The 23676-nt window shown below is 55.0% G+C and overlaps 2 protein-coding genes and 1 long non-coding RNA gene across 11 annotated transcripts; 1 reads left to right on the top strand and 2 right to left on the bottom strand.

The window, feature by feature from the left end:
* Positions 1 to 864: 864 nt before the first annotated feature.
* PMPCA (peptidase, mitochondrial processing subunit alpha) lies at positions 865 to 13974 on the bottom strand (the record flags this gene model as incomplete). Its single annotated transcript, NM_001133387.1, is given in 13 exon segments — positions 865 to 1547; positions 2669 to 2813; positions 5545 to 5607; positions 5733 to 5823; positions 5978 to 6096; positions 6572 to 6664; positions 7489 to 7752; positions 8314 to 8414; positions 10044 to 10138; positions 11732 to 11814; positions 12055 to 12134; positions 12425 to 12627; positions 13889 to 13974. Coding segments are annotated over 13 exon segments (1578 nt in total). The 3' UTR covers positions 865 to 1377.
* LOC134759813 (uncharacterized) lies at positions 3756 to 5535 on the bottom strand. The gene is made up of 2 exons (XR_010136631.1): positions 5161 to 5535; positions 3756 to 5067 (listed from the first exon to the last, which is right to left on the bottom strand). It is a non-coding gene; the product is annotated as an uncharacterized LOC134759813 (long non-coding RNA).
* Positions 13975 to 14135: 161 nt separating the features above from the next.
* ENTR1 (endosome associated trafficking regulator 1) lies at positions 14136 to 22619 on the top strand. 9 transcript variants are annotated; one of them, XM_054521218.2, is made up of 10 exons: positions 14158 to 14288; positions 14377 to 14526; positions 15549 to 15617; positions 16423 to 16535; positions 16795 to 17211; positions 18385 to 18458; positions 19161 to 19245; positions 19668 to 19730; positions 20167 to 20306; positions 21656 to 22619. In XM_054521218.2, exons 1-10 carry the CDS (start codon positions 14219 to 14221, stop codon positions 21753 to 21755), a joined length of 1281 nt encoding a protein of 426 aa, XP_054377193.2. In that variant the 5' UTR covers positions 14158 to 14218; the 3' UTR covers positions 21756 to 22619. The 9 variants fall into 9 exon arrangements, with proteins under 9 accessions (XP_063570652.1, XP_009243310.4, XP_009243308.4 ...); XM_002820389.5 differs by having other exon boundaries at positions 19161 to 19272; XM_009245033.4 differs by lacking the exon at positions 14377 to 14526 and having other exon boundaries at positions 14156 to 14288; positions 19161 to 19272.
* Positions 22620 to 23676: the final 1057 nt, after the last annotated feature.

Genomic DNA, 23676 nt, shown 5'->3' with positions numbered 1-23676 from the left:
CATGGCGGGCTGCAGTCCCGAGGCCTGCCCTGCCCCGCGGGAAGGCAGCTAAGGCCCGGCGAGAAATCGAGCGCAGCGCCAGTGGGCTGGCACTGCTGGGGCACCCAGTACACGCTCCGCAGCCGCTGGCCCGGGTGCTAAGTCCCTCATTGCCCGGGGCCGGCAGGGCCGGCCGGCTGCTCCGAGTGCGAGGCCGCCAAGCTCACGCCCACCCGGAACTCCAGCTGGCCCGCAAGTGCCGCACACAACCCCAGTTCCCGCTCGCGCCTCTCCCTCCACACCTCCCTGCAAGCTGAGGGAGTGGACTCCGGCCTTGGCCAGCCCAGAAAGGGGCTCCCACAGCGCAGCAGTGGGCTGAAGGCCTCCTCAAGTGCCACCAAAATGGTAGCCCAGGCAGAGGAGGCGCCGAGAGCGAGCGAGGGCTGTGAGGACTGCCAGCACCGTGTCACCTCTCACCTCGGCCTCCCAAAGTACTGGGATTAGAGGCGTGAGCCACCGCACCCGGCCACTTGTACAAGTTTTTACACCACATGAAAAGTTACCCTGTAGCTGCTATTCCCTAAGCCATGCGGCCTTTCAGATCTCTGGAAACACCCACATCTGCGGCCATTCCTTGGCTTGGCGGTGCTCCCCACCTCTAAGGCACCTGCAGGCTTCACTGCCGGTCACCATTACCCCCCGCCGTCACCCTGCCCCATGCATGCTGCGACACCCCTGACATCAGCGCGTCGCACGAGAACAGCTTCAAGACACGGGGTCAAACCAGATGATTCACAGGGAGGAAGGCCTCCATGTTAGAAAAGCTGCCAATTCAGACAGCCCTTAAGAACCGCCCCTCCCCAGGCGAGAAGAAAAACACCGTGCTAAGAAAGATGCCAGCTCTTTATTACCAAGGAAGCCGTGTGCACACGCGTGGACCGTGCTCCTCGGAGCTGACTGGGCCCTTGCCTTGTCCTGTTTGTCAGAGGTGAGTCCTGGTACCCAACACAGGAGCACGGTGGCCTCCGGGGAGGCTCTGATAGGTTGATCTCTGCTGCCTCCCGGCTTAGGGCTCCTCCAAGGAACCTGCGGGGCCCCATGTGCCCAAAGCCCCTGAGGAGGGGAGCGCTGACCAGGAGCGCCCTCCTGGTGGCACGCTGCACTCCAGCGCTGGGCACTTCACCTGCTTTCTGGCTTGCGGTGGTCAGGCTCAATACTGACTCCACTGATCGGCACATTGAATTCTGAAATAATGCAAACCGCGTGGGTGCTGCGGCGACATTGTTCGCACCGTGTATACAACCAGACAGCTTTTTAGACTAAATTCATGTCCAAACTAACACGCACGGAAACGGACTCCAGCTGCAGCTCCTAGGTCTGTCAGGCCGGGGAGCAGCTCTACCGGAAGAGCCGGTACGTCCTGGGCAGGCGCCCGTCCTTGCTCGACAGGGCGGTCTGGATGTGCTCGTACGTGGGCAGGTCAGTCAGGTCACCCAGGGCGGCCACTGCCGGCTTCCCTCGGAGCATCTTAGAAGCAACTCTCTTCACATCTTCCGGCTTCACGTTGCCTAGTGCAGAGGGCAAACGCGCGTCACACAAGCGCGCCACAGCCTCCACGCTGAGGCTGCGTCAGTAAACACACGGAGGGGGTGGCTGGTCTGTACCACTCACTCACGCTGTGCTGCTGCTGGGGGCACCTGGGCCCAAAGGCAGCCACTGGGTGTAGCCAAGGGTGAGTCCAAAAGTGACAGAAGTGAGTTCTCAGTAAATGGGGACATGGCAATGACCTAAAAATGTAGGACAAAGCCACCCAAGAAGAGTTACACTTACAGAACAGCAAGCTCCATGTCTGACGAACTCACTTTAGGACGGGTCTGCAGAAAAAACCCTGAGCCCCTGAGGGCCGCATGGACAGAAGGGCGGGGTGAGAGAGGGCCAAAGGGCTGCACCCAGGAACCTCAGGACAGGAGGGATAGAGTCCAGGTGGGTCTGTTTTCTACAGAAGACGAGGCCCGAGAGAGGCTGGACACTCGCTCAAGGATTTAAGCGGGGGCTCCTGAGGGAAGGACAAGGGCCCACACGGGACAGGGCAAGTGCCCGGGACTCCAGGCCTGGAAAGGAGATGCCCACAGGTGACATCATAAGCCTGAGCCACCCCAACTTAATAGGCAGCCTGTGCCAGGTTTTAAGCCTGTCTCCCAGAAGAGTCCGATGTACATACAACTTGGCACACAGTTTCAGGAAATGCAGACCTCCTAAGGTCACTCATGGGGGCCCCGGAAACCTGGGGCTGAGACTCCTGCCTGAGAGCCAGCAACGGTACAGCGGCATTCCGAGCCGCCGCTGCTCCACGTACAATGTAGCAGTCCTCTACTGAGCCCTTTTCGCCTACTAACTTGAGTTCTTTAACAGCTCTGGAAAGTAGTGACAGCCCCTCCCAGGGGTGCAGAGGGTGGGGTCACCTGCCAAGGAGGCAGCAGGTACATGGTGGGGCCGGGAAGTGAGACCAGGTCTGCGACCCCACGGCCCTGCCCTTGGCTGCCCCTGCTGAGGACAACTGGTGAAGGCCCCGGATTCCGGGTGTGATGGACATACCACAGGCCCACCACGGCCAGCGGGAGGGCGAGATGGCCTCCTCTGAGCCTAGCCGAGGCCTGCGGCAGCCCCTCACTACCCCTGCGGTACTCACGGATGAGCGTGCACAGCTCGTGCGGCAACTTTCTGGAGCGAGTGGCCAGCACCTGCCTCCCCACATCCTCGAAGATCACAGGCCTGGACTCCAGGTTCATCATAAGCATTGACGTCAGCTGCGTCTTGGCTCGTTCCAGCTCCACCTGGGGCCAGCGTCCGGTCAGGTGAGCACGTACTCGCCCCATGCCACCTTCCACCCCCACTCGAGCAATGGTAAAAGGCCATCTCTGTGCCCAAAGCTGAATATAAGAAAGGGAAGGGAAGCCGGGCACGGTGGCTCACGCCTGTAATCCCAGCACTTTGGGAGGCTGAGGCAGGCAGATCACGAGGTCAGGAGATTGAGACCATCCTGGCTAACACAGTGAAACCCCTTCTCTACTAAAAATACAAAAAGAAATTAGCCGGGTGTGGTGGCGGGCGCCCGTAGTCCCAGTTGCTCAGGAGGCTGAGGCAGGAAAATGGCATGAACCCAGGAGGCGGAGCTTGCAGTGAGCCGAGATCACATCACTGCACTCCAGCCTGGGCGACACAGCGAGACTCCGTCACAAAAAAAAAAAAAGGCGGGAACCCAGGCCCAAGTCACAGGCAACCCTGCTGGTCTCCCCTTCAGGTTTTCTAGGGAAGGGCTGTGCTACGTGTTACCTGGCTTCTACCACACTTGAAATATGAGAACAATGTGCCTCCCTTGAGTTCTTCTTCACTGTCTGTGTGACACGCAGCAGGAGAAGGTAAAATAGTCAACTCCTAAACGCCAGGACCCCAAGGTGGCAACATGGTTTGCCGTGTTTCATTTGTTTCAGGGGGAAACAAATGAAACACAGGTTCTGGGGCTTCCCCAGACGCCTCTAGTGCAGGGCCCAGGCAGCTGATTTTAGCAAAGTCCCTGGGAGGTTCTGAGGGAGGCAGTGCGGGTCCTAGGCTGCCTTCAGACTGTCTCAGGGCACAGGCAACAGGCAGGGGTGCTGTGAGAAAGACGTGCCGGCAGATCTAGGAGCCAGCACACTGAAAAACAAACACCAAAAACTCATGGGCCGCAGAGATTCTACGCCTTTTTTTTTTTTTTTCCCTTAAATAGACACAGGGTCTTGCTCTGTTGCCCAGGCCAGTCTTGAACTCCTGGGCTCAGGTGATCCTCCCACCTTGGTCTCCCAAAGTGCTGGGATAACAGGCAAAAGCCACTGGATCTGGCCTCTATACCATTTCTTTTAAGTAAAACAATTCTTAATTTAGACAGGTCTTTTTGCAACTTTAAGCAATACCTAAATACTTCATATTTATTTCAAGTTGACTTCACATTAGTGGAGGACTGTTTTTCCAGCAGTGCACGAGTGGAACTGAAGCATATTAATGTAACCACAATTTTATTTCTTGAATGCTTTTTTTCCTGGCCGGGTGCAGTGGCTCACGCCTGTAATCCCAGCACTTTGGGAGGCCAGGGCAGGTGGATCACCTGAGGTCAGCGGTTCGAGACAGTCTGGCCAACATGGTAAAACCCCGTCTCTACTAAAAATACAAAAATTAGCCACGGGGCTGGGTGCAATGGCTCACACCTGTAATCCCAGCACTTGGGGAGGCCGAGATGGGCAGATGACTTGAGGTCAGGAGTTCAAGACCAGCCTGGCCAACATGGTGAAACCCCATCTCTACTAAAAATACAAAAAATTAGCCAGGTGTGGTGATGGGTGCCTGTAATCCCAGCTACTCAGGAGGCTGAGGTAGGAGAATCACCTGAACCCGGGAGGCGGAGGTTGCAATGAGCTGAGATCGTGCCACCGCACTCCAGCCTGGGCAACAGAGCAGGACTCCGTCTCAAAACAAAAAACAAAAAACAAAAAAATTAGCTAGGGTGGTGACACACGCCTGTAATCCCAGCTACTCAGGAGGCTAAGGTAGAAGAATCACCTGAACCCGGGAGGTGGAGGATGCAGTGAGCTGAGATCATGCCACTGCACTCCAGCCTGAGCAAGATTCTGTCTCAAAAAAAAAAAAAAAAAAAAAAAAGAGTGTGTGTGTGTGTATAAAACTTGCTTATTTGTACCAGTTCTGGTCCAGGAAGTAACGAGGTTCCCAGACATATAAAGCATCAAAAACTAAGCTTAAAAAATTAGTAAACAGAGAGGCATGGTGGCTCACACCTGTAATTGTAATCCCAGCACCTTGGGAGGCCGAGGCAGCGGATCACTTGAGGTCAGGAGTTTGAGACCATCCTGGCCAACATGGTGAAACCCCGTCTCTACTAAAAATACAAAAATTAGCCAGGCGTGGTGGCGCATGCCTATAATCCCAGCTACTTGGGAGGCTGAAGCAGAAGAATGGCTTGAACTCGGGAGGTGGAGGTTGCAGTGAGCTGAATTTGAGCTACTGCACTCCAGCCTGGGTGACACAGTAAGACTCCATCTTAAAAAGAAAAAAAAAATTGGTAAACAAATACAGTTTCAAACATAGAATGGAGCCAGGGAAAGGCTCGAGACACCCCATGCTGCAGCCCACCTGTGCTAGCTGCTTCACCCCAGTCACCTCACAGGAGTGGCTGAGGAAGACGCACAAACTCCTCCAGCGTTTCACCAGCAAAGCTGAGAGGGTCACACGGTCAGTCCCCAGTGGCTCAGAGAAAGAAGTGGACCGAGCGCTGGGGGAGGGCGGTGGTCTGTTTTTCTGTTTTCGGGGTTTGGACCAGGGAAGAACAGCCTCAGCGGGCTCCCAGGTGGAGCAGCTCAGCCCCAGACTGTGCCTCCTTGGCTGCCCTGCCCTGCCCTGCCGGAACCTTGGCCCTGAGGCTCAGGGACCAGGCCCACAGGTGGCCACTCCTACAACATGGCTGTCTCCTGTCAGACACCACAGGCACACCTGGAAATGGCACCACACTGCACTTACCGCGTCCACGGTTCCGCTCATTAAAATAAACTCCTTTGTGATGATTTCTACCATTTCTCGAACCTGTGAAGAAGGGCAAGGCGATAACAGTGTGGCCTGCGCCCGCCAGCCTGCTAACCCATCTAGGCAGGGACGCCCAGGTCTGGACAGGCAGCCGCGCCGAGGATGGTGGCAGGCGGGGCCCTCACCTGTCTTGGGTCGGCGCTGGCATGGATGCAGAGGAGGCCAGTGTCCTCGTAGCTGTGGTGGTAGGAGGTCGCGTTATACATCCAGTGGTGCCTGGGAGGAAGCGAGAGTCATGGGAGTGAAGGGGACTCGCCAGGATCAGGCCACGGGAAACTGGAGAAAAGTCACCTGGAAGGTGGCCTCATGGTCCAAAAATACACCTGGCCTGGCCTGGCGGCCTAAGGATACAGAAAAGAGTGCAACCAACCTGTTGAGCACGTTGAGGTAGAGCCTGGAGAACATGCCCTTGCCAGGCCCGCCAGCCGAGAAGGAGCCGCCTCCGCCCATCATCATGTTCAACACCGCAAAGGGGATGAAGTCCTCTTCCTGCAGGGACGGAGGGCAAAGGGGATGAAGTCCTCCCCCTGCGGGGACGGAGGGCAAAGGGGATGAAGTCCTCCCCCTGCGGGGACGGAGGGCAAAGGGGATGAAGTCCTCCTCCTGCAGGGACGGAGGGCAAAGGGGATGAAGTCCTCCCCCTGCAGGGACAGAGGGCAGAGCTGGCTGAGCCGCCCATGCCGCGTCAGGAGCGCCGTCGGATGCCAGGGACAAAGGGCAGAGCTGGCTGAGCCACCCACGCTGTGTCAGGAGCGCTGTCGGACGCCAGGGACAGAGGGCAGAGCTGGCTGAGTCGCCCACACTGCATCAGGAGCACCGCTTGATGCCAGGGACAGAGGGCAAAGCGGGCTGAGCCACCCACGCCACGTCAGGAGTGCCGTCAGACGCCAGGGACGGAGGGCAGGGCTGGCTGAGCCGGCCACACTGCATCAGGAACGCCATCAGACCCAGCACCAGGACTCACCAGGAACGAGCAGCTCTCCAGTCCAACCATGATGTGCGTGAGCTCGGGGATGGGGGTTGGGCCCAGGCTGACATTAGACATGTCTCTTTCTAGCTGTAACCAAGAAAACAAGCAAGTGTCGCCATGTGAAAAACAGTGAGGGCTCGCAAACCCCAGATGAGATCATCTTCAGAGTGCTTACACAGAAATCCAATGCCAGCCAGGCACAGTGGCTCATGCCTAAAATCCCAGCACTTTGGGAGGCCAAGGTGGGCAGATCACTTGAGTCCAGGAGTTCAAGACCAGCCTGGGCAACATGGCAAAACTCCATCTCTACCAAAAAGACAAAAAAATATATATATACATATATATAAATAAAAGCTGGGCGCGGTGGCTCACGCCTGTAATCCCAGCATTTTGGGAGGCCGAGGCAGGCAGATCATGAGGTCACGAGTTTGAGACCAGCCTGGCCAACATAGTGAAACCCCATCTCTATACAAAATTTAGCCGGGCGTGGTGGTAATCCCAGCTACTTGGGCAGCTGAGGCAGAAGAATCACTTGAACCTGGGAGGTGGAGGTTGCAGTGAGCCGAGATTGCACCACAGCACTCCAGCCTGGGTGACAAAGCGAGGCTCCATCTCAAAAAAAAAAAAAAAAAAAAAAAACAAAACAACGCAATGCAGGCAGCGGCAGACCCACTCCCCTAGAGGAAAGAACTGCGTCCACCTTCTGCGGGGGTTGCACTCAGACCTAGCAGCACTCACCCTCAGCAGGAGACATATTCCATGCCCTGTTGTGGGACTACAGTATGTGTTAAGGCAAAGCTACAGGTGCAGTCAACACCTATCACCCTCAGAATCAATACAAAAACATGCCACACCACGGGCCAGGGAACGTGTTCCCCACCCGAGGCCATGAGACATTCCCGCCACTTCACCTTGGCAATCCCCCCAGTGTACTGGGCCACAGATCTGTCAATATCCACGGCCTCTGCGCTCCCCCAGGCCGGCTGGATCCCCAGGAGGTACTTCCGGGCACAGTCCACCAGATGCTCGTGCTCCACGCCCACGCCGGCCAGCACCATGCGGTCGGGAGTGTAGTAGTTCCTCAGGTAGGAATGTAGCACCTCTCGGTTGATCTTTGCTATGTTTTCTGTGGGGCAGAAACGGTGGAGGCCAACTGTGTTCTCCCTGTAAGCCGCCTAATGGGGAAGAGTCACAGACACAGGTGACTGAAGACAGCACGACCAGGCTTCCTCCAACAAGCAGCACCAGCACCCATCTGCAGCCAGCCCTGGGAAAATCCGACGCAAGCTGATATTTTACTTGCAGTCTGGCAATAGCAGCTGTGTGCATATTTATAAAAAGAGTAAAATCTGCCTCTCCAGAATACAAATTCACAAAAAGCCTAAGATTAATCGTGTTTAGTAGTAAAGACCTAGTTACTATAAAAACTGGAAAATACGAACATGGTATAAACAGCAGACTCAGAAATCAAGAATGTTCTAAGCTGGGTGCGGTGACTCACGCCTGTAATCCCAGCTACTTGGGAGGCAGAGGCAGGAGGATCACCTGAGCAGAGCCCAGAAGTGCGAGACCAGCGTAGGCAATGTGGAGAAATCTCATCTCAAAAAACAAAAAAATGCTCTGTATTTATCCATCACCTGCAAGGACAACATCAAGGAGGCACCCTCCCCACCACCCCTGGTGTCCTGAGGACCATTGTTCGAGATGCGGGGGCATTCTCAAGTTCGACATTTTACTTCATGAATCATCTCGGTGAGAAGTGGCTCTGGGTCAGGCCGCAGGTTCAGGTCCTCCAGCTCAAACTGGACCGTCATCCGTGTCATCTCGACTTCTTCATCTGCAAGAGAACGCAAAGGCGAGGGCTCAGTCTGCACAGGCGCAGATGAGGAACACAGCAGTGACCCACAGCTTGTATGCTGGCCTGAGTATCACCTGTTGGTAGCTGTTGGCAGTCACCTCTGCTTTCATCTAGGGGCAGACTGGGTGCTTGTGTGAGTAAGGGGGACTGCTACAGGGAGCAGGAGCTAGGGGGCCTGGGCCTCTCATCCCACCTCAGCCATGAAGCAGCCACGTGAGCCTGCTAAGCCCTGGCTTCCTTGCTGGTGAAAGGCACCAAAGACACTGGACCTGTCTGTCCCAAGTGCTGCTGTGAGGACACAAGACCAGACACGAAGGTGCTTAGAAACAGAGGCACACGCTGGGCGCAGTGGCTCATGCCTGTAATCCCAGCACTTTGGGAGGCCGAGGTGGGTGGATTACCTGAGGTCAGGAGTTCAAGACCAGCCTGGCCAACACTGTGAAACCCCGTCTCTACTAAAAATACAAAAATTAACTGGGCGCGATGGCAGGCGCCTGTAATCCCAGCTACTCAGGAGGCTGAGGCAGGAGAATCGCTTGAACCTGGGAGGTGGAGGTTGCAGTGAGCCGAGATCGTGCCACTGCATTCCAGCCTGGGTGACAGAGAGAGACTCTATCTCCAGAAAGAAACAGAGGCACAGACAGATGTCAAGGGTGCCTTTCATCAGTTGTGACCACAAGATCTTAACGTGGGACTGTAGCCTTTGAACACCAAGCCCAAGCTGCTGTGAAACTGCACCCTTAGGGTATCTGGAAAAGCCAACAATCCCCTCTCCTGGTCCACCCCTGACAGGGACTCAAAGTCCTGCCATCTGCAAGGCTGAGGAGGGTAATGGAAACAGTGAAATGGAAATTTCTGGCACATACCATTCCACTTGTTTAAAGACAGTCTGAGGTGCCCTTCTGAAATGAAAGGACCAATTTCACTAAAAACATCCCAGGGCACAGATGTCTCAAATACACACTCTCTCAAACACTAAGGACTTTTACAATCATCAGTAGTTTTTTTTTCCTTTTTGTGTAGAACAGTCTTGCTATGTTGCTTAGGCTGGTCTCGAACTCCTGGGCTTAAGTGATCCTCCCATCTCTGCATCCCCAAATGCTGGGATTACAGGCATGAACCAGCACGCCTGGCTACTAGCACTATTTCTTTCTTCCTTTCTTTTTTTGAGACAGAGCCTCACTCTGTTGCCCAGGCTGGAGGGCAATGGCACAATCATGGCTCACTGCAGCCTCAACCTCCCAGGCTCAAACGATCTTCCTACCTCAGCCTCCCGAGTAGCTAGGACTCTAAGTGTAAGCAACCACACCCAGCTAATTCTTGTATCTTTTTTGTAGAGACAGGGTTTCGCCATGTTGCCCAGGCTGGTCTCAAACTCCTGGGCTCAAGTGATCTGCCTGCCTGAGCCTCCCAAAGTCCTGGGATTCCAGGTGTGAGCCACCATGCCCAGCCCCAGCGCTATTTCTTATGAGATCTCGCTGTCACTTTGTGTTGGCCTAAAGCTCCAATTACATGGTGCTCTTCCTCATGGCTACAGGGCTTCTGCAAACCTTTCCGGTCTTCCCTATGTCCAGGCCCACCTCAAACGCCAGTGGCTGGGATCCACACCTGTTAGCCGGGGCTGCAGAACCACATCAGCCAGTAAGCCAACCACCGTGTCCAAGCCTTTGCTATCAGCAGACACAGCATACATGGTGGTGTCTCTGGAAGAAAAAACAAGCCCACAATGCCAGGCCCTGAACTCACACTCTGCTCAACAGCCAGGGGACGCTTGGGTTTTGCGTGCCAGGGGCACCTCCTACCTTTTGTTGGGGCCCAGCAGACATTTCAGGGACACTTGGCCTTTGCGTGCCAGGGGGCACCTCCTACCCTTTGTCGGGGAACAGCAGACACTTTTCCCCTTTCTCTTTTCCTGTCTTACAGTGTGAATGCTTGGTAGGCAGGACTCACAGCTACACACAGCTTGAGTCAAAATGGAGCCACTTCTGATAGAGGTTTTTGTAACTATAGTCTCTCTCAAAAGGTGAAGTGTTTCATCCCAGCCTCCTGTTGACTGAATGAACCCACTGGTGAGTGTGGAAACATGATCGGCCTCAGCTGGCTTGGGGGACAGCAATGGCTGGCTCGTATGGAGCTTCTGTCTCGCTGTAACATCTGTTCCCGGCATGAGGCACTGCACAGTCAGAAGAGCAGAGCTGGCCCATGGGACGGGCACGAAATCATGAGGTGATCTGAGATCAAGTGTGATCAAGTGAGACCATGCAGAACAGACGCAACAGCCGCGAAGAAGAGGGAGCTTGGGAGGCAGGACGCGGTCACCAGTGCCTCTGAAGAGGGGACTTGGCTGGACCATCACCCTGAAGAGGAGCCATTCTCAGTGACTTTGGCCCACATGGAGAGAATGGCAAGAACAAAAGCCTGAGCTGAGGGCGAGGGGGGCTGGGTCTGAGTCATGACACCGGCCACCTGGCCAGAGAAAGGCGTTCATCTGGGATGAGTGAGATTCGAGGCAAGAGTCGGAGAATCAAACACACCAGGCAGGAACCTGGCAGGGGCAGCTGGGAGTCAGGGAGTATTAAGAGGCCTTGCTTTAGAACGTGAATATGTTACCTCCAAGCTAATTTCAATTCTTAGCATTTAATGTGTCCTTTATGTGTAATTTCTTTAGCATTCAAACTTAAATCATTAACAATTTTAAAAATCTGTGATCTATATTCACCCATCTCACATTGCCCAGTGCTTTCTGAACAAGCTCCACACCTGGCATGCAAAGACCACTGTACTGTACTCCAGGCAACACTGCCCCCTCCCTCCACCAAGCAGCCGGCACCTCCCTGGCTTGGTGCCTTTTGCCCCTGCCGTCTCCCGGTCTGGAATGCTTTGTGCCCCGTGTGTCTAGCAAACTCCTTCAGGAACCAGCCCAACCCTGCCTTTCCTATGATTCCTTTCCCAACTCCAGACCAAGTCAGCCACTCATCCTCCTGGCTCCTACAGCCTTTGGCTACTGGGTCCAGTACGTATATAAGGTCCTCTGCTCTATCTGGGAACAGGGCCTGCTCTACCTCCCTGGCATGCAGCCAACAGCCTGGATGAACTGACGGGGGTGAACTGAGCTCCTGGGGGCTATGCTTCTCTGCGTAGGCGCTGCCCACCCAAGTCTCCATCCAGGACAGGGCTCCTTCTCCCCGTGAATCTCCACGCCTCCCGATGGGAGGGGCTCAAAGGGAATCTGAGCAACGACAAGAACGTCAGTTCCCACGGACCCAAAGTCAGTTTGTACGTAAAAGCTGGTGTACCTTGATGTCTGGCAGTCACAAATACCCCCATGCTTTTCCAACGTAAGCAGAATTTCATCTTTGCTGTCAAATCGAGCAGTAGACTAGTAAAAATAAATAAGAAAACCTAAATAAGCAATCCAGGCTATCCCTAAAATACAATTTTTTTAAAAAAATTTACTTTTGCCTTTAACACACGCAAAAAATTATCTTTTAACTTAAAAGTCTTTTATTAACATTAACTTAGCAACTTAATAATTTATTAAAATAACAATTATAGACAAGAAAAATCTCAAACATCCTTCAAAAGTATAGTCTAAAAAATTACAAAACTGGGCACTGACCGAAAATGCCAATTTTTCCAAAAAGTGAGCAATTCCACTAAGGTATTTCGCTTCATATCTCGATCCTGAATTGATGAGAACTAGTAGTAAAAAGAAAACTGACAGGTTGCATCAGATATTCAAAATAAGATTTAATCAAGAGAAACATTTTAAAATGTCAATACGACATAATAATCAGATTTAATTACATGAGGGTGATTGTGCTGATGGTTTCACAGGTATATGTGAAGCTCAACATTTACGAAATCGTACACTTTGTTTCCACTCAGGGTACAATTCATAATTGGCATGCTAATTACAACTAACAGTCAACTAAAGCATGTGCATGTTAAAACTGCAGGACCACCCACGACACCACAACAGTACTTACTTCCTACTGTACAAAACTGTCCAAACTTATTCTGAGATGCCACGCGAAGCCCATTATCCAATGTGGTCACTTTGGTTTCAAACTTTTCCTGTCCATCAACTGTAGCAAAAACAGGTTTGGGTACTCCAGGTAAAGGAGAAGAGAGGGGGATGTTGGGATAGGCACCACCACTACTAAACCGTCTGTACGCAGGAGGTCCAAACCTAAAACAGAAAGCAGCCCAGTTACAACAGGCTTGAGACAACGAACCTGTGATGACGTGTTAGGTGCAGTTAGTTATGTTTTGTCTGGGTTAAAAGTCAGCATCTGCCTTTCTACAGGACTTATTTCTACAGACTTTGGAAGACAAAGCAGAGGCTGACAACAAAGGCTCAGCCACGGGACCCGGAGCAAGCCGGTTCCATCCTTTGGGTCTTAGTAGCTATCTCTGTAAAAACAGGGCTTATTAACAGTAACTCACTCTAAGTGCAGTTTGTACACATAAAGCATTTAACAGCTCTGCCCTCCAACAGCATCACCGAAGTCTTAGATAAAAGCCATATCCCTTATTAACCTGGTCTGAAGGCCGGGTGTGACTTGGCCTCTGTCTCCCTCTCCAAACTCATCTCTTGAACCCCCACACCCCCATAGGTTCTGGTCACACTGATACTTCTGTCAATTCCTGGAATACATTTGACTCATCATCCCCAAAGCTGCTTCACCGTTCCAGGGCTTGCCCTTTGCCCATGCCTACCCCTTCTTTCATTCTTCAGCTCTTCCCTTAAATGTCACCCTGATGGAGGACTATCTCTCATCAGTCTAGTCTTTCCTGTTATTTTCTATCACGAAAGGCTGCTTGTTTACTCCAAAGCATTTACGCGACTGCCGATATTTTGTTCACGCTCCAGTCTGTATCCATCTCCTGGAGGCAGCACCTCCGCACCCCTGAAACAGCGCTAGTTGTGTGGGGAGGCACGACGCCTGTGCTGTCGGAACAAAGTTCCAGCGTGGGGAAAGGCAGGCCCGGTCACTTGGGCGGGAGGAGCGGTGGGGACGGAAAGGGTTCTTAAACGTCAGAGATCAACGGACAGAGCGCAGCAACCGAGAGCCAGGACCCTGGTGTCAGAACCCCGCGGGTCTAACAGAGCTGAGCCCCCACCGGCTCAGCCTCCTGAGGGAGCACGCGGCAGGTGAAGCGCGGGGGCAGAGATGAGGCATGGCCTCGGAGAAAGCCCGTCGACCCGTTAGGTGAGGGGGGGGAGAGGACCCAGCAGCCGGGGAGAGGAGAGACAGATGGGACTGCATCCCCGGGCTCGAGGCGCAAGGCAAGGCAGGGCCCCCGTCGCCTCAGGGACGACACCAGTGTCCCCAAGTGCGAGCCCGTCCGACGGGCGCCATGTCACCAGTAGAAACCAAAGACGGAGCGTCCAGAAAGACTCGAGCCGCCCCCGCCCCAGGTAGAAGCCTGGTTCGCCTTTGGCTCACCTCAGCCGCGAACAGCCCCAAGAACCCGAGCCCCGCAGCAACCGCGTCGCCGCCAGCACCACAGCCGCCATCTTGCGTCTCCGCCCCTGCTTCAGTCGTCACTTCCGCTTCCGCTCACGACTTCCCCTCCCCCTCGCCGACGGCCCGAGGCGTTCAGGCGCGCGCTTCCGGTGCTCGGAGCGGAAGCAGCGGCGAGAGGCTCGGAGGAGCGGGAGCGGCCCAGCGGCGGGCGACGCGGGCGGGCGACACGGGCCGCGGCACGGGCGGAGCCGGGGCCATGGAGCCGCCGCTGCCTGGCTAGGCAGGTCCTGCCCAGCCGGGCCGGCGGCGATGTCGGGCTACCCGCGCCGCCCGGGCGCCACCCCGCTGTCCCGAGCCCGGAGCCTCGCCATTCCCGACGGTGAGCGGGGCAGGGGCCGAGTCCAGCGGTCCAGGTGGGCGGCGGCCGCCCGGGCACGCAGTAAAGTCGCTGTTGTGGTTGCTTCCAGCTCCAGCGTTCTATGAGCGCCGGTCTTGTCTCCCCCAGCTAGACTGTGAGCGCCCCCATGGCAGGGACCTGGACTCCCCCTTCCTCGGCATTCGGCCGGCCTTTATGTGCTATGTGCCCAACTCGGTGCTGGCTTACGTGGGAGACACAGGTGAGAGACGAGGGCGCAGGCCCCGGGGACGCCTCCGGTTCCCGCGCCACCTGTGGCACCTCCGCTGCAGCACGAGCTCGTCCATTGACCCATCAATGAGCACAGCGCTCACTGCGTGCCAGGCACTCGGAATTCAAAGGCGGAGTCCCCTGCTAGGAGCTCACAGTCTGGTTGCGGGGAGACCTCCCCACAGACAGACAGTTCCAGTACAGGATGGTTAATGCCCGGGGAGCACAGGAGCACGCCCGCTTTCCTCGTGGGGCTGGAGTGGGAGTGTCTTCACCTAGTGGGCAGTGATTGGAAACCGAGCTGGAGCATTCCATCTGCCTCCACAGCCGGGCAGTGGCCCGATCTGGTTCATCCTCGTTCTACCCAAGCAGAAGTGCCGCTGGGTGCCCAGGGTGTGCAGGAGTGTTTGTGTGGTTATGCCAGGATCTGAGGACATTCGGGGGTTGTCACAAGACAAGAGGACGCGCTTGCCCCGGCTGGGCTTCAAAACCTGCTGAGGAGCCTCTTTAAGACCACAGACACCAGGGCCAGTCTGCAAGTCAGGCCATCTCCAGGGTCACAAGTCCGGGAGCTTGTGTTTTTTTTAAAGTTCTCTCGGCTGACCGGGCGCAGTGGCTTACGCCGGTAATCCCAGCACTTTGGGAGGCCGAGGCAGGCGGACCAGGAGGTCAGGAGATCCAGACCATCCTGGCTAACAGGGTGAAACCCCGTCTCTACAAAAAATACAAGAAAATTAGCCGGGCGTGGTGGCGGGCGCCTGTAGTCCCAGCTAGTCGGGAGGATGAGGCAGGAGAATGGCGTGAACCCAGGAGGCGGAGCTTGCAGGGAGCCTAGATCGCACCACTGCACTCCAGCTTGGGCGACAGAGCAAGACTCTGTCTCAAAAAAAAAAAAAAAGTTCTCTAGACCGTGAGAACCACTGCAGTGGAGACTCCATGCGCAAAAGAAAAAAACTAAATGTGAGGTCATAAAGACTTCCTGCCAGCATGGTGGGTGACATTGTTTCTTTGCAGATTTTGGCTGTGGAAAGGGGAAATGTTCTAAGCAGAGCCCGTCAGGAGCCCACGGGACACATTTTGGAGGTAGAGTAGTTCAGCAACCTTTTCTTCTTGTCTCCATCCAACACAGTGCCAGGCACGTGTCTGGTGGCGGGACTGTCAATGTGACCGGCTATGTGGTGTAGCTGGAGCCCAAAAGAGCACGTGGGGGTGGGATTTCAAGGGTTCAGTCTCGACCCTAGAATAGGAGCGAGGTGCAAGGGCAGAAGAACCTGAGCGAGGGGACATCGGGGAGTGGGGAGGCCCCACCTGGGTGGCTGGGGCCACAGGAGCCAGCTTTACATGGGGCTTAAGCCTCCCGAGTAGCTGGGACTACAGGCCCCCACCACCACGCCTGGCTAATTTTTTGTATTATTAGTAGAGACGCGGGGTTTCACCGTGTTAGCCGGGATGGTCTCGATCTCCTGACCTCGTGATCCGCCCGCCTCGACCTCCCAAAGTGCTGGGAGTACAGGCGTGAGCCACCACACCTGGCCACCTGAGGAGCTTTGAGAGCTCCTAGCACAGGTTGACCTCACATCAGGGAACTGGGTGTGTGCAATGGAGTGGCCTGGGTCGTTTTAAAGCTCCCCAGGGGAGCTTTAGTGAGCAGCACAGTGTGGGAGCAGGGGCCGAGGGGTGGAAGATTTCAAATGCAGACGCACGTCCGTGTCACTGCCCACCTTCAGCCGCCTTCACACTTCCTAGTGCCGCCTGAATCATGGTAGAGTGACGAGCGTGGCTGCCCAATCTCACATGTGGCCATGCTCTGGAAAGACAGGCGCACAGGAAGGTTCCCCTTCAACGCTCTTCAGTAGACTTTATGCATTTGTGATGTCTGTTATTTCAGATGACAGATTTGAAGATCTTGAAGAAGCAAATCCATTCTCCTTTAAAGAGTTTCTGAAGACCAAGAACCTCGGCCTGTCAAAAGAGGATCCGGCCAGCAGAATTTATGCAAAGGTAAATCCACGGCATTGTGGGCGATGGCTCTGTGGGATGTTTCTGTTCTGGCCTCTGCAGCCTCCTTAGGAGGAATTGTGCATGAGTGTGGCAGAGCAGGGCAGGCGTCAGTGCTGGGGAGCAGCTCTGGGCTCAGAAGCTGCTGGGCTCCTTCCATGAGAGAGATTGGGCCTTTCTTCTTGTTCCGAGGCAGAACACAGAGAGAGGAAGATGCACTCTGAGTCAGAAGCATGGCCTCCATTTTTTTTTTTTTTTTTAGGAAGCCTCGAGGCATTTACTGGGACTTGACCACAACTCCCCACCCTCCCAAACCGGGGGGTATGGCCTGGAGTATCAGCAGCCATTTTTCGAGGACCCGACAGGGGCCGGTGACCTTCTGGATGAGGAGGAGGATGAGGACACCCAATGGAGTGGGGCCTACCTGCCGTCTGCCATCGAGCAGACTCACCCCGAGAGGGTCCCTGCCGGCACGTTGCCCTGCAGCACATACCTTTCTTTTTTCTCCACCCCGTCGGAGCTGGCAGGGCGTGAGTCTCTGCCCTCGTGGGCGTTGAGTGACACTGATTCTCGCGTGTCTCCGGCCTCTCCGGCAGGGAGTCCTAGCGCAGACTTTGCGGCTCATGGAGAGTCTCTGGGAGACAGGCACCTGCGGACACTGCAGATAAGTTACGAAGCAGTAAGTGAGCCTTGCGGCGCCCTCTGGCACAGCGCCTGTCCGAGCGGCTTCTCCCGGGGAGAACCTGGAGCCATCCTACCTCCTGGGCGGCCTGGTTTGATCTCCGGGACAAGACGACTTGCGTGACAGCCTGCTATCCACTTTCCCTTTGACTTTGCTTCTGGTTACACGTGGGAATAGAACCGGCTAAAGAGGACTGGTGAGCTAGAAGCTGTGAATTGGATGCAGTTGGGCACTTACAGGGCTGTACCCTCAGTAAAGGCGGGCTGCAGTCGCCAGCTTGCTAAGTATTCCAAGAGGAGGAACATTTTTAAAAAATTATAATCACCTAAAAGGTTATAAGCTCTCAGTAAAAAAAAAAAAAAAAATTTTTAGCTGGGCGAGGTGGCTCACGCCTGTAATCTCAGCACTTTGGGAGGCCGAGGCGGGTGGATCACCTGAGGTCAGCAGTTTGAGACCAGCCTGGCCAACATGGTGAAATCCTGTCTCTACTAAAAATACAAAAATTAGCCAGGCGTGGTGGCAGGCGCCTGTAGTCCCAGCTACTTGGGAGGCTGAGGCAGGAGAATCGCTTGAACTCGGGAGGCGGAGGTTGCGGTGAGCCGAGGTCGCGCCATTGTACTCCAGCCTAGGCAACAAGAGCGAAACTCTGTTTCAAAAAAAAAGAAAAATTTTTTTTTCCTGAGACAGTGTCTCACTCTGTTGCTCATGCTGGAGTGCAGTGGCACGATCTCGGCTCACTGCAACCTCCGCCTCCCGAGTTCAAGTGATTCTCCTGCTTCACCCACCCGAGTAGTTAGGACTACAGGTGCCCGCCACCACTGCTGGCTAATTTTTGTATTTTTAGTAGAGACGGGGGTTTCACCATGTTGGCCAGGCTGGTCTCAAGCTCCTGACCTTGTGATCCGCCCACCTCGGCCTCCCAAAGTGCTGGGATTACAGGCGCAAGCCACTGTCCCCGGCCTCTGAGTAAAATTAACCGGCATCTGTGACCACAGGTCTTTGAAAAGCGCCTGCCTCCGTCTGTGGTCTGCCTCTGTAGTGGCTGCAGATGGACGCTGCACTGACCCAGCATCTCTGCTTATCAGGAGGCTCTGGAGCCAGACCACAGAAGCACACGCCATTTTGAGCGAGACATGCTGACTTTCTAATAAGGATATTCTCTCTCCACAGCTGAAAGATGAAAATTCTAAGCTGAGAAGAAAGCTGAATGAGGTTCAGAGCTTCTCTGAAGCTCAAACAGAAATGTATGTAAGCTTTTAGTTAGGAATGCAATCCACAACATCTAATACACAGGGAAATCCGTTTTTAAATGATAATGAAGTAATCAGAGTCAAACCGGATCTGGGTTTTATTGTATATAAATGTTCAGCATCAAACACATTTCTGTGTTCTGCATAAAAGTTTATTTTGAGACAGTCTTGCCGTGTCACCCAGGCTTGGGTGCAGTGGCGAAATCACGGGTCACTGCAGCCTTGACCTCCTTGGCTCCAGCGATCCTCCCATGTCAGCCTCCTGAGTAGCTGGGACTACAGGCGTTCGCCACTGCACCTGGCTAATTTTTAAATCTTATTTTTGTAGAGACAGGGTCTCACTATGTTGCCCAGGCTTGTCTCAAACTCCTCGGCTCAAGGAATCCTCCCGCCTCAGGCTCCTAAAGTGTTGGGATTATAGGCGTGAGCCACGGCACCTGGCCAAGGTTTATTTTAAACTTTAGACAAAAAGCCACCAAACGCCTTGTTGGAGCAGCAGTGCTGTGAGAGCCGCTCCCTGCACGCCTGCCTGGTGGCTGCAGGTCCAGGCCTGAGGCTGCCGCTGCCTCCCCTCGGTGCCTGAGACCCATTCCATCACAGGCTCTTAGCGGGTTTTATCTGGCTAATGAGGTATCTTTTTGTAGTCCTCTTAAAAGTAGCCACAGAAATTAACAACTCGGGTTTTTCTTTAACAAGGGTGAGGACACTTGAGCGGAAATTAGAAGCAAAAATGATCAAGGAGGAAAGCGACTACCACGACCTGGAGTCGGTGGTTCAGCAGGTGGAGCAGAACCTGGAGCTGATGACCGTATGGGTTTCTTTCTGAATCGGACGAGCTGGGTGGGGCAGGAGCGCTCCTGAGAAAGTGCTGCTGTCCTCAGCAGCCGGTGCAGCCCGCCCTTGGGTGCAGGGCCATGTGGCTCTCTGGGACCGATGTCCCTTGACGTCGCTGTCTCACTGTGCCTGGGGATAGCTGGCCCACGAGGGCATCCGTGGGGAGTGGGGGGCCAGAACACAGACGCTGCACGATGAGCCCTTCCCAGGGGTGGTCTGAGAGTGGAGGCGGGACTGGGTGGGGCATAGGGGCTGTGAAGGGCCACAGCCAGGTTGGGTGGCCTCCTGCTCCCTGGGTTGGGGCCCATGTCCAGTATGGATGTGAGGACATCAGTGATGCTTTTTGTGGTTTTTTTTTTTGGGTAACAGAAACGGGCTGTAAAGGCAGAAAACCACGTCGTGAAACTGAAACAGGAAATCAGTTTGCTCCAGGTAATTAAAGGAAAGGACTTCAGTGCTTTTCTTTGATTTGTGGAGTCACATAATGAATTCAGTAAGAAAGAGGCAAAAGACTCTGCTGGGGTTTCCCCTGAGCCCAAGCAGAGAAAGGACTTCAAATGAGGACAGCAGCCGCTTCCTGTCAGGGCCTGAAGCAGAGGGAGGCCCTGGAGCTCTGTTGGGAGTTTGGGGTCTGGCACGGGGCGTCCACTTGTAGGAGTCCCTGTTTCCATAGAGCTAGGTGCTGGGCATATACTGGAGTGAAGGGGGAGCCATTTGGCCCCCAGTTCCAGAGGCGAGCCCCCAGTTAGGCCAGAGCACCCATCCGGAGTGCCAGACCCCCACGGGTAAGCCCTCGCCTCGCCAGGTGGTGACTTTCAGCCGGGTTGCCTCGGAGCTGCTCGCTCCTTAGCCGTAACCGTCCCCCCAGGTGCAGGTCTCCAACTTCCAGCGAGAGAATGAAGCCCTGCGGTGCGGCCAGGGCGCCAGTCTTACCGTGGTGAAGCAGAACGCCGACGTGGCCTTGCAGAACCTCCGGGTGGTCATGAACAGCGCACAGGCTTCCATTAAGTGAGTGCCTGGGAGGCACTGGGAAGCCTGGCGGGGAAAGGGGTGAGATTGGAGTGGTCGTCAGTGATCCTGGGTGGGGGCCCAGGCTGATGGCACCGTGGCTGGAGGACCAGGGAACCGCAGGGAGGGACGCGTGCTCAGTGGTCCTGTTAGCTCTCTGGGTCACTGTGCGGACAGACCACAAGCTTTCTAACCTGCCTCGCAGTGTCTGATCCCACCTGGGAGGTGCAGACAGCCACACCATCCCGAATTGAATCTCAGCCCCATCACCTGTGGACACTAAAGCTCTAAATAAAGGAAATAGTGGTAGTTTCCCTCCTGGTGAAAAAGCAATTCCCAGAAGGCCCTTACTACTGTGCCTGGCTGGTGATACGCCAGCCACCATCACTGTGACAGTGGTGAGTGTCTGCCACCCACTGGGCTGAGCTCTGCAGGGCGGTGTTGGCCCCCCAGAGCACTCCCTGTGAACAAGGGAGCCGTCTCCTGTGAAGTCAGGTATGGGTCTCCTCGAAGAGGAGCTAGGAGTGGAAAACCTGTGGTTCTCCCCCAAGCCCCCCCCTTTCTCCCAGGAACCCTGTCCCTTTCTGCCCCCCCGCAAACCCTACCCCTTTCTCCCTGGAACCCTGTCCCTTTCTGCCCCCCTGCAAACCCCACCCCTTTCTCCCCCCCCACAAACCCCACCCCTTTCTCCCTGGAACTCTTTCCCTTTCTCCCCCCGGCAAACCCCACCCCTTTCTCCCTGGAACCCCTTCTGTTTCTCCCCCCAGAACTCTGTCCCTTTCTCCCCCCGGCAAACCCCACCCCTTTCTCCCTGGAACCTCTTCTGTTTCTCCCCCCCCACCCCCAAGAACTCTGTCCGTTTCTCCCTGGAACCCTGTCCCTTACTCCCTCTGGCAAACCCTACCCCAATCTCCCTGGGACCCTTTCCGTTTCTCCCCCCCAGAACTCTGTCCCTTTCTCCCCGGAACCCCTCACCTTTCTCCCCCCCCCAGAACCCCTCCCCTGTGGAACCCCCCCCCCGTGGAAACCCTCCCCATTCTTCCCTCTGGAAACCCTCCCCTTCCTTCCCCACCCCCCCCGGAATCCCTCCCCTTTCTCCCCCTCAGAACCTCTCCCCTTTTTCCCCCTACCAATCCCTCCCCTTTCTCCCCCCCACCCCCCGTGGAAGCCCTCCCCATTCTTCCCCCTGGAAACCCTCCCCTTCCTCCCACTCAGAACCTCTCCCCTTCCCCTACCCCTTGGAACCCCTCCGTTTTTCCCCCTACCAACCTCTCCCCTTTCTCCCCCCAGAACCCCGTTGCTGCTGAGTAGCTGCTGCCACCCATCCTGATATCTGCGTTTGTTTTCAGGCAACTGGTTTCCGGAGCTGAGACACTGAATGTTGTTGCCGAAATCCTTAAATCTATAGACAGAATTTCTGAAATTAAAGACGAGGAGGAAGACTCTTGAGGACCCCTGGGTGTTCTCAGCATGAAGCTCCGTGTATGCCCTGAGGTCACCACCGCTTGATCTAAATGTGCAGTTGTGTCCTTAAATATGCAGTCTTCACACAGAGTAAAGTGTTTATCGCAAGAGTCCAGTGTCGTGCCCTCGGCCAGTTCTTGGCCTCCGCAATGGGAGCAGCCCTGGCCGAGTCGTCTCTGTGGTTTCTATGCAGCCCTTCTTGGCGAAATTCCTGCGATCTTATAGATTCTAATGAGCTCTTGGAAGACATTGTCATAAAAGCCAGCGATTTTAAGAAAAAGAGTGGTTCTGGAATCAGTGTTTTCCAATCCCATCCCAGAACATCAGTTGTAAGATAAGTACAATTGGTTGTCCTTGATTTCATAAGTAGAACAAACACTAAATGTGCCTCTGAGATGGCCACCCTGGGCAGGGACCTGTGCCTTCCATCGAAACTCAGGGCTCCCTCTGGCTCCCAGGTCACTCTTGTGGCCCCAGCGGGCGGTCCCTGCAGTCATGGCCTGAGTGTGCAGGGGCCACTGCGTGGCTGCTGCTGTCCTGCCCCGGGACCCACGGGGACCAAGGTCACACATTCCGTGCTGTGAAGCTGTCCAGATGTGCCTCTTTGGCTGGGGGTTCTGGTGGACGTTTCAAGTGGCATTTTGTACAATGCAGTTTAGAATTCAGGAATTTCAAGTATGTGCCTGGGTCTGTCAGGTCCCAGCTGCCTTTCTGACGGCCCCCTCAGAGGGACGGCGACAAGCACTAAATGCTTTTTTGACTATTTTCCTATAGATTTTTTTTAAACTTTTTTTTCCTCCTGTTCCAATTGATAGCTTTCTTATTTAATAAATTCTGTAGTTCACCGCACTGTCTCTTGTCTGCTGACTTAGCCAGTCCTTGGAGCACGCCGTGGCCTTCCACACCTCACTTGCTCTTGCCCTAACTGGTGCCTTGTGCTGGCAGATTCTCTTCAGGTCCTCAGCCCTCGGGGTTAGGGGCAGACTCAGACCACTTCTGCCTGGGCCTGACCACAGGGACCCACACATGATGGATGTGTGAGTCACGCAGCTGCACGTTTCAGAGCTGGACAGACTGGATTCTAGCATTGAATCATCTTTTCAGATCATGTGGTTGAGTTTTTCAAACAAGGCGTCTGAACCGCTAGACCCCTGGCCTTAGCTACAGGTGAAGGCCAGAGCTTTCCAGCAGTCACTGTGGAGCGGTCCTGCTGCCTAGCCCTGCTGCCTAGCCCTATGCGCCTCCCGCGCCTGCTGGTTGGTGAAAGCAGGCTCTGGATTCTGTTGGCAGAGCTGACTTGAGACAGGGTGCTGTGGTTGGAAAGTGCCGGAATGAGGTTCTGAGTGTGTAGGCAGCTCTGGGAGCCCTGTAGCAGCAGGATGGGGGCATCTGGCGAGGATGCCTTAGGCCACAGACCTTCCCTGAGGCCCTTGGGGAGAGACAGCATTTGATGGGGTGGGGGTCACAAAGGCCAGATTGCCAGGCGGGTCCCGTCCGCCAGATGCGCGTGAAGCGGGGTGGTCCCCTGGCCCTCATGCCAGCAGCTCATGGAGCAGGTGGGGCCCAGGGAAGCGCGGTGGGGATGGGCATGTGGGTTTTGCGCACCCCTCTCTTTTGGTGTCTGTGTTTGAAGCGTTTGACAGGAAGAACTTTAAAAATACAATTTGTGGCGCGGTATTTAGTGCCTGCCTCTGCCTCTGGATTTCAAGCCCCACTCAGGCAGCTCCCAACGACGCAGGGACTGAAACGAGGCGCTCGAGGAGCCCACAGCTGCCTGGTTCCATCCCCTCCATCTGTTTCTTGCCAATCCGTAGCTCCCAGTTTGGCCTCACCTGGGCCTAGCCCTTTGCCACCAAAAGCCCACCTCCTGGGTAGGCAGGGCAAACCTCCTTTATAGTTCTCCAGC

The sequence above is a fragment of the Pongo abelii genome, chromosome 13 (genome assembly GCF_028885655.2).
Source record: "Pongo abelii isolate AG06213 chromosome 13, NHGRI_mPonAbe1-v2.0_pri, whole genome shotgun sequence".
In the NCBI taxonomy this organism is placed as follows: Eukaryota; Metazoa; Chordata; class Mammalia; order Primates; family Hominidae; genus Pongo; species Pongo abelii.
The sequence above is the reverse complement of the archived record's forward strand: the minus strand, read 5'-3'. Positions and strand labels throughout refer to the sequence as shown.

Coding starts and splice junctions, on each gene's coding strand:
- ENTR1 (XM_002820389.5), top strand. CDS start 14,219: ATGTCGGGCTACCCGCGCCGCCCGGGCGCCACCCCGCTGTCCCGAGCC. Junction 19,273..19,667: donor AGAACCTGGAGCTGATGACC/GTATGGGTTTCT, acceptor TTTGGGTAACAG/AAACGGGCTGTAAAGGCAGA. Junction 19,731..20,166: donor AGGAAATCAGTTTGCTCCAG/GTAATTAAAGGA, acceptor CCGTCCCCCCAG/GTGCAGGTCTCCAACTTCCA.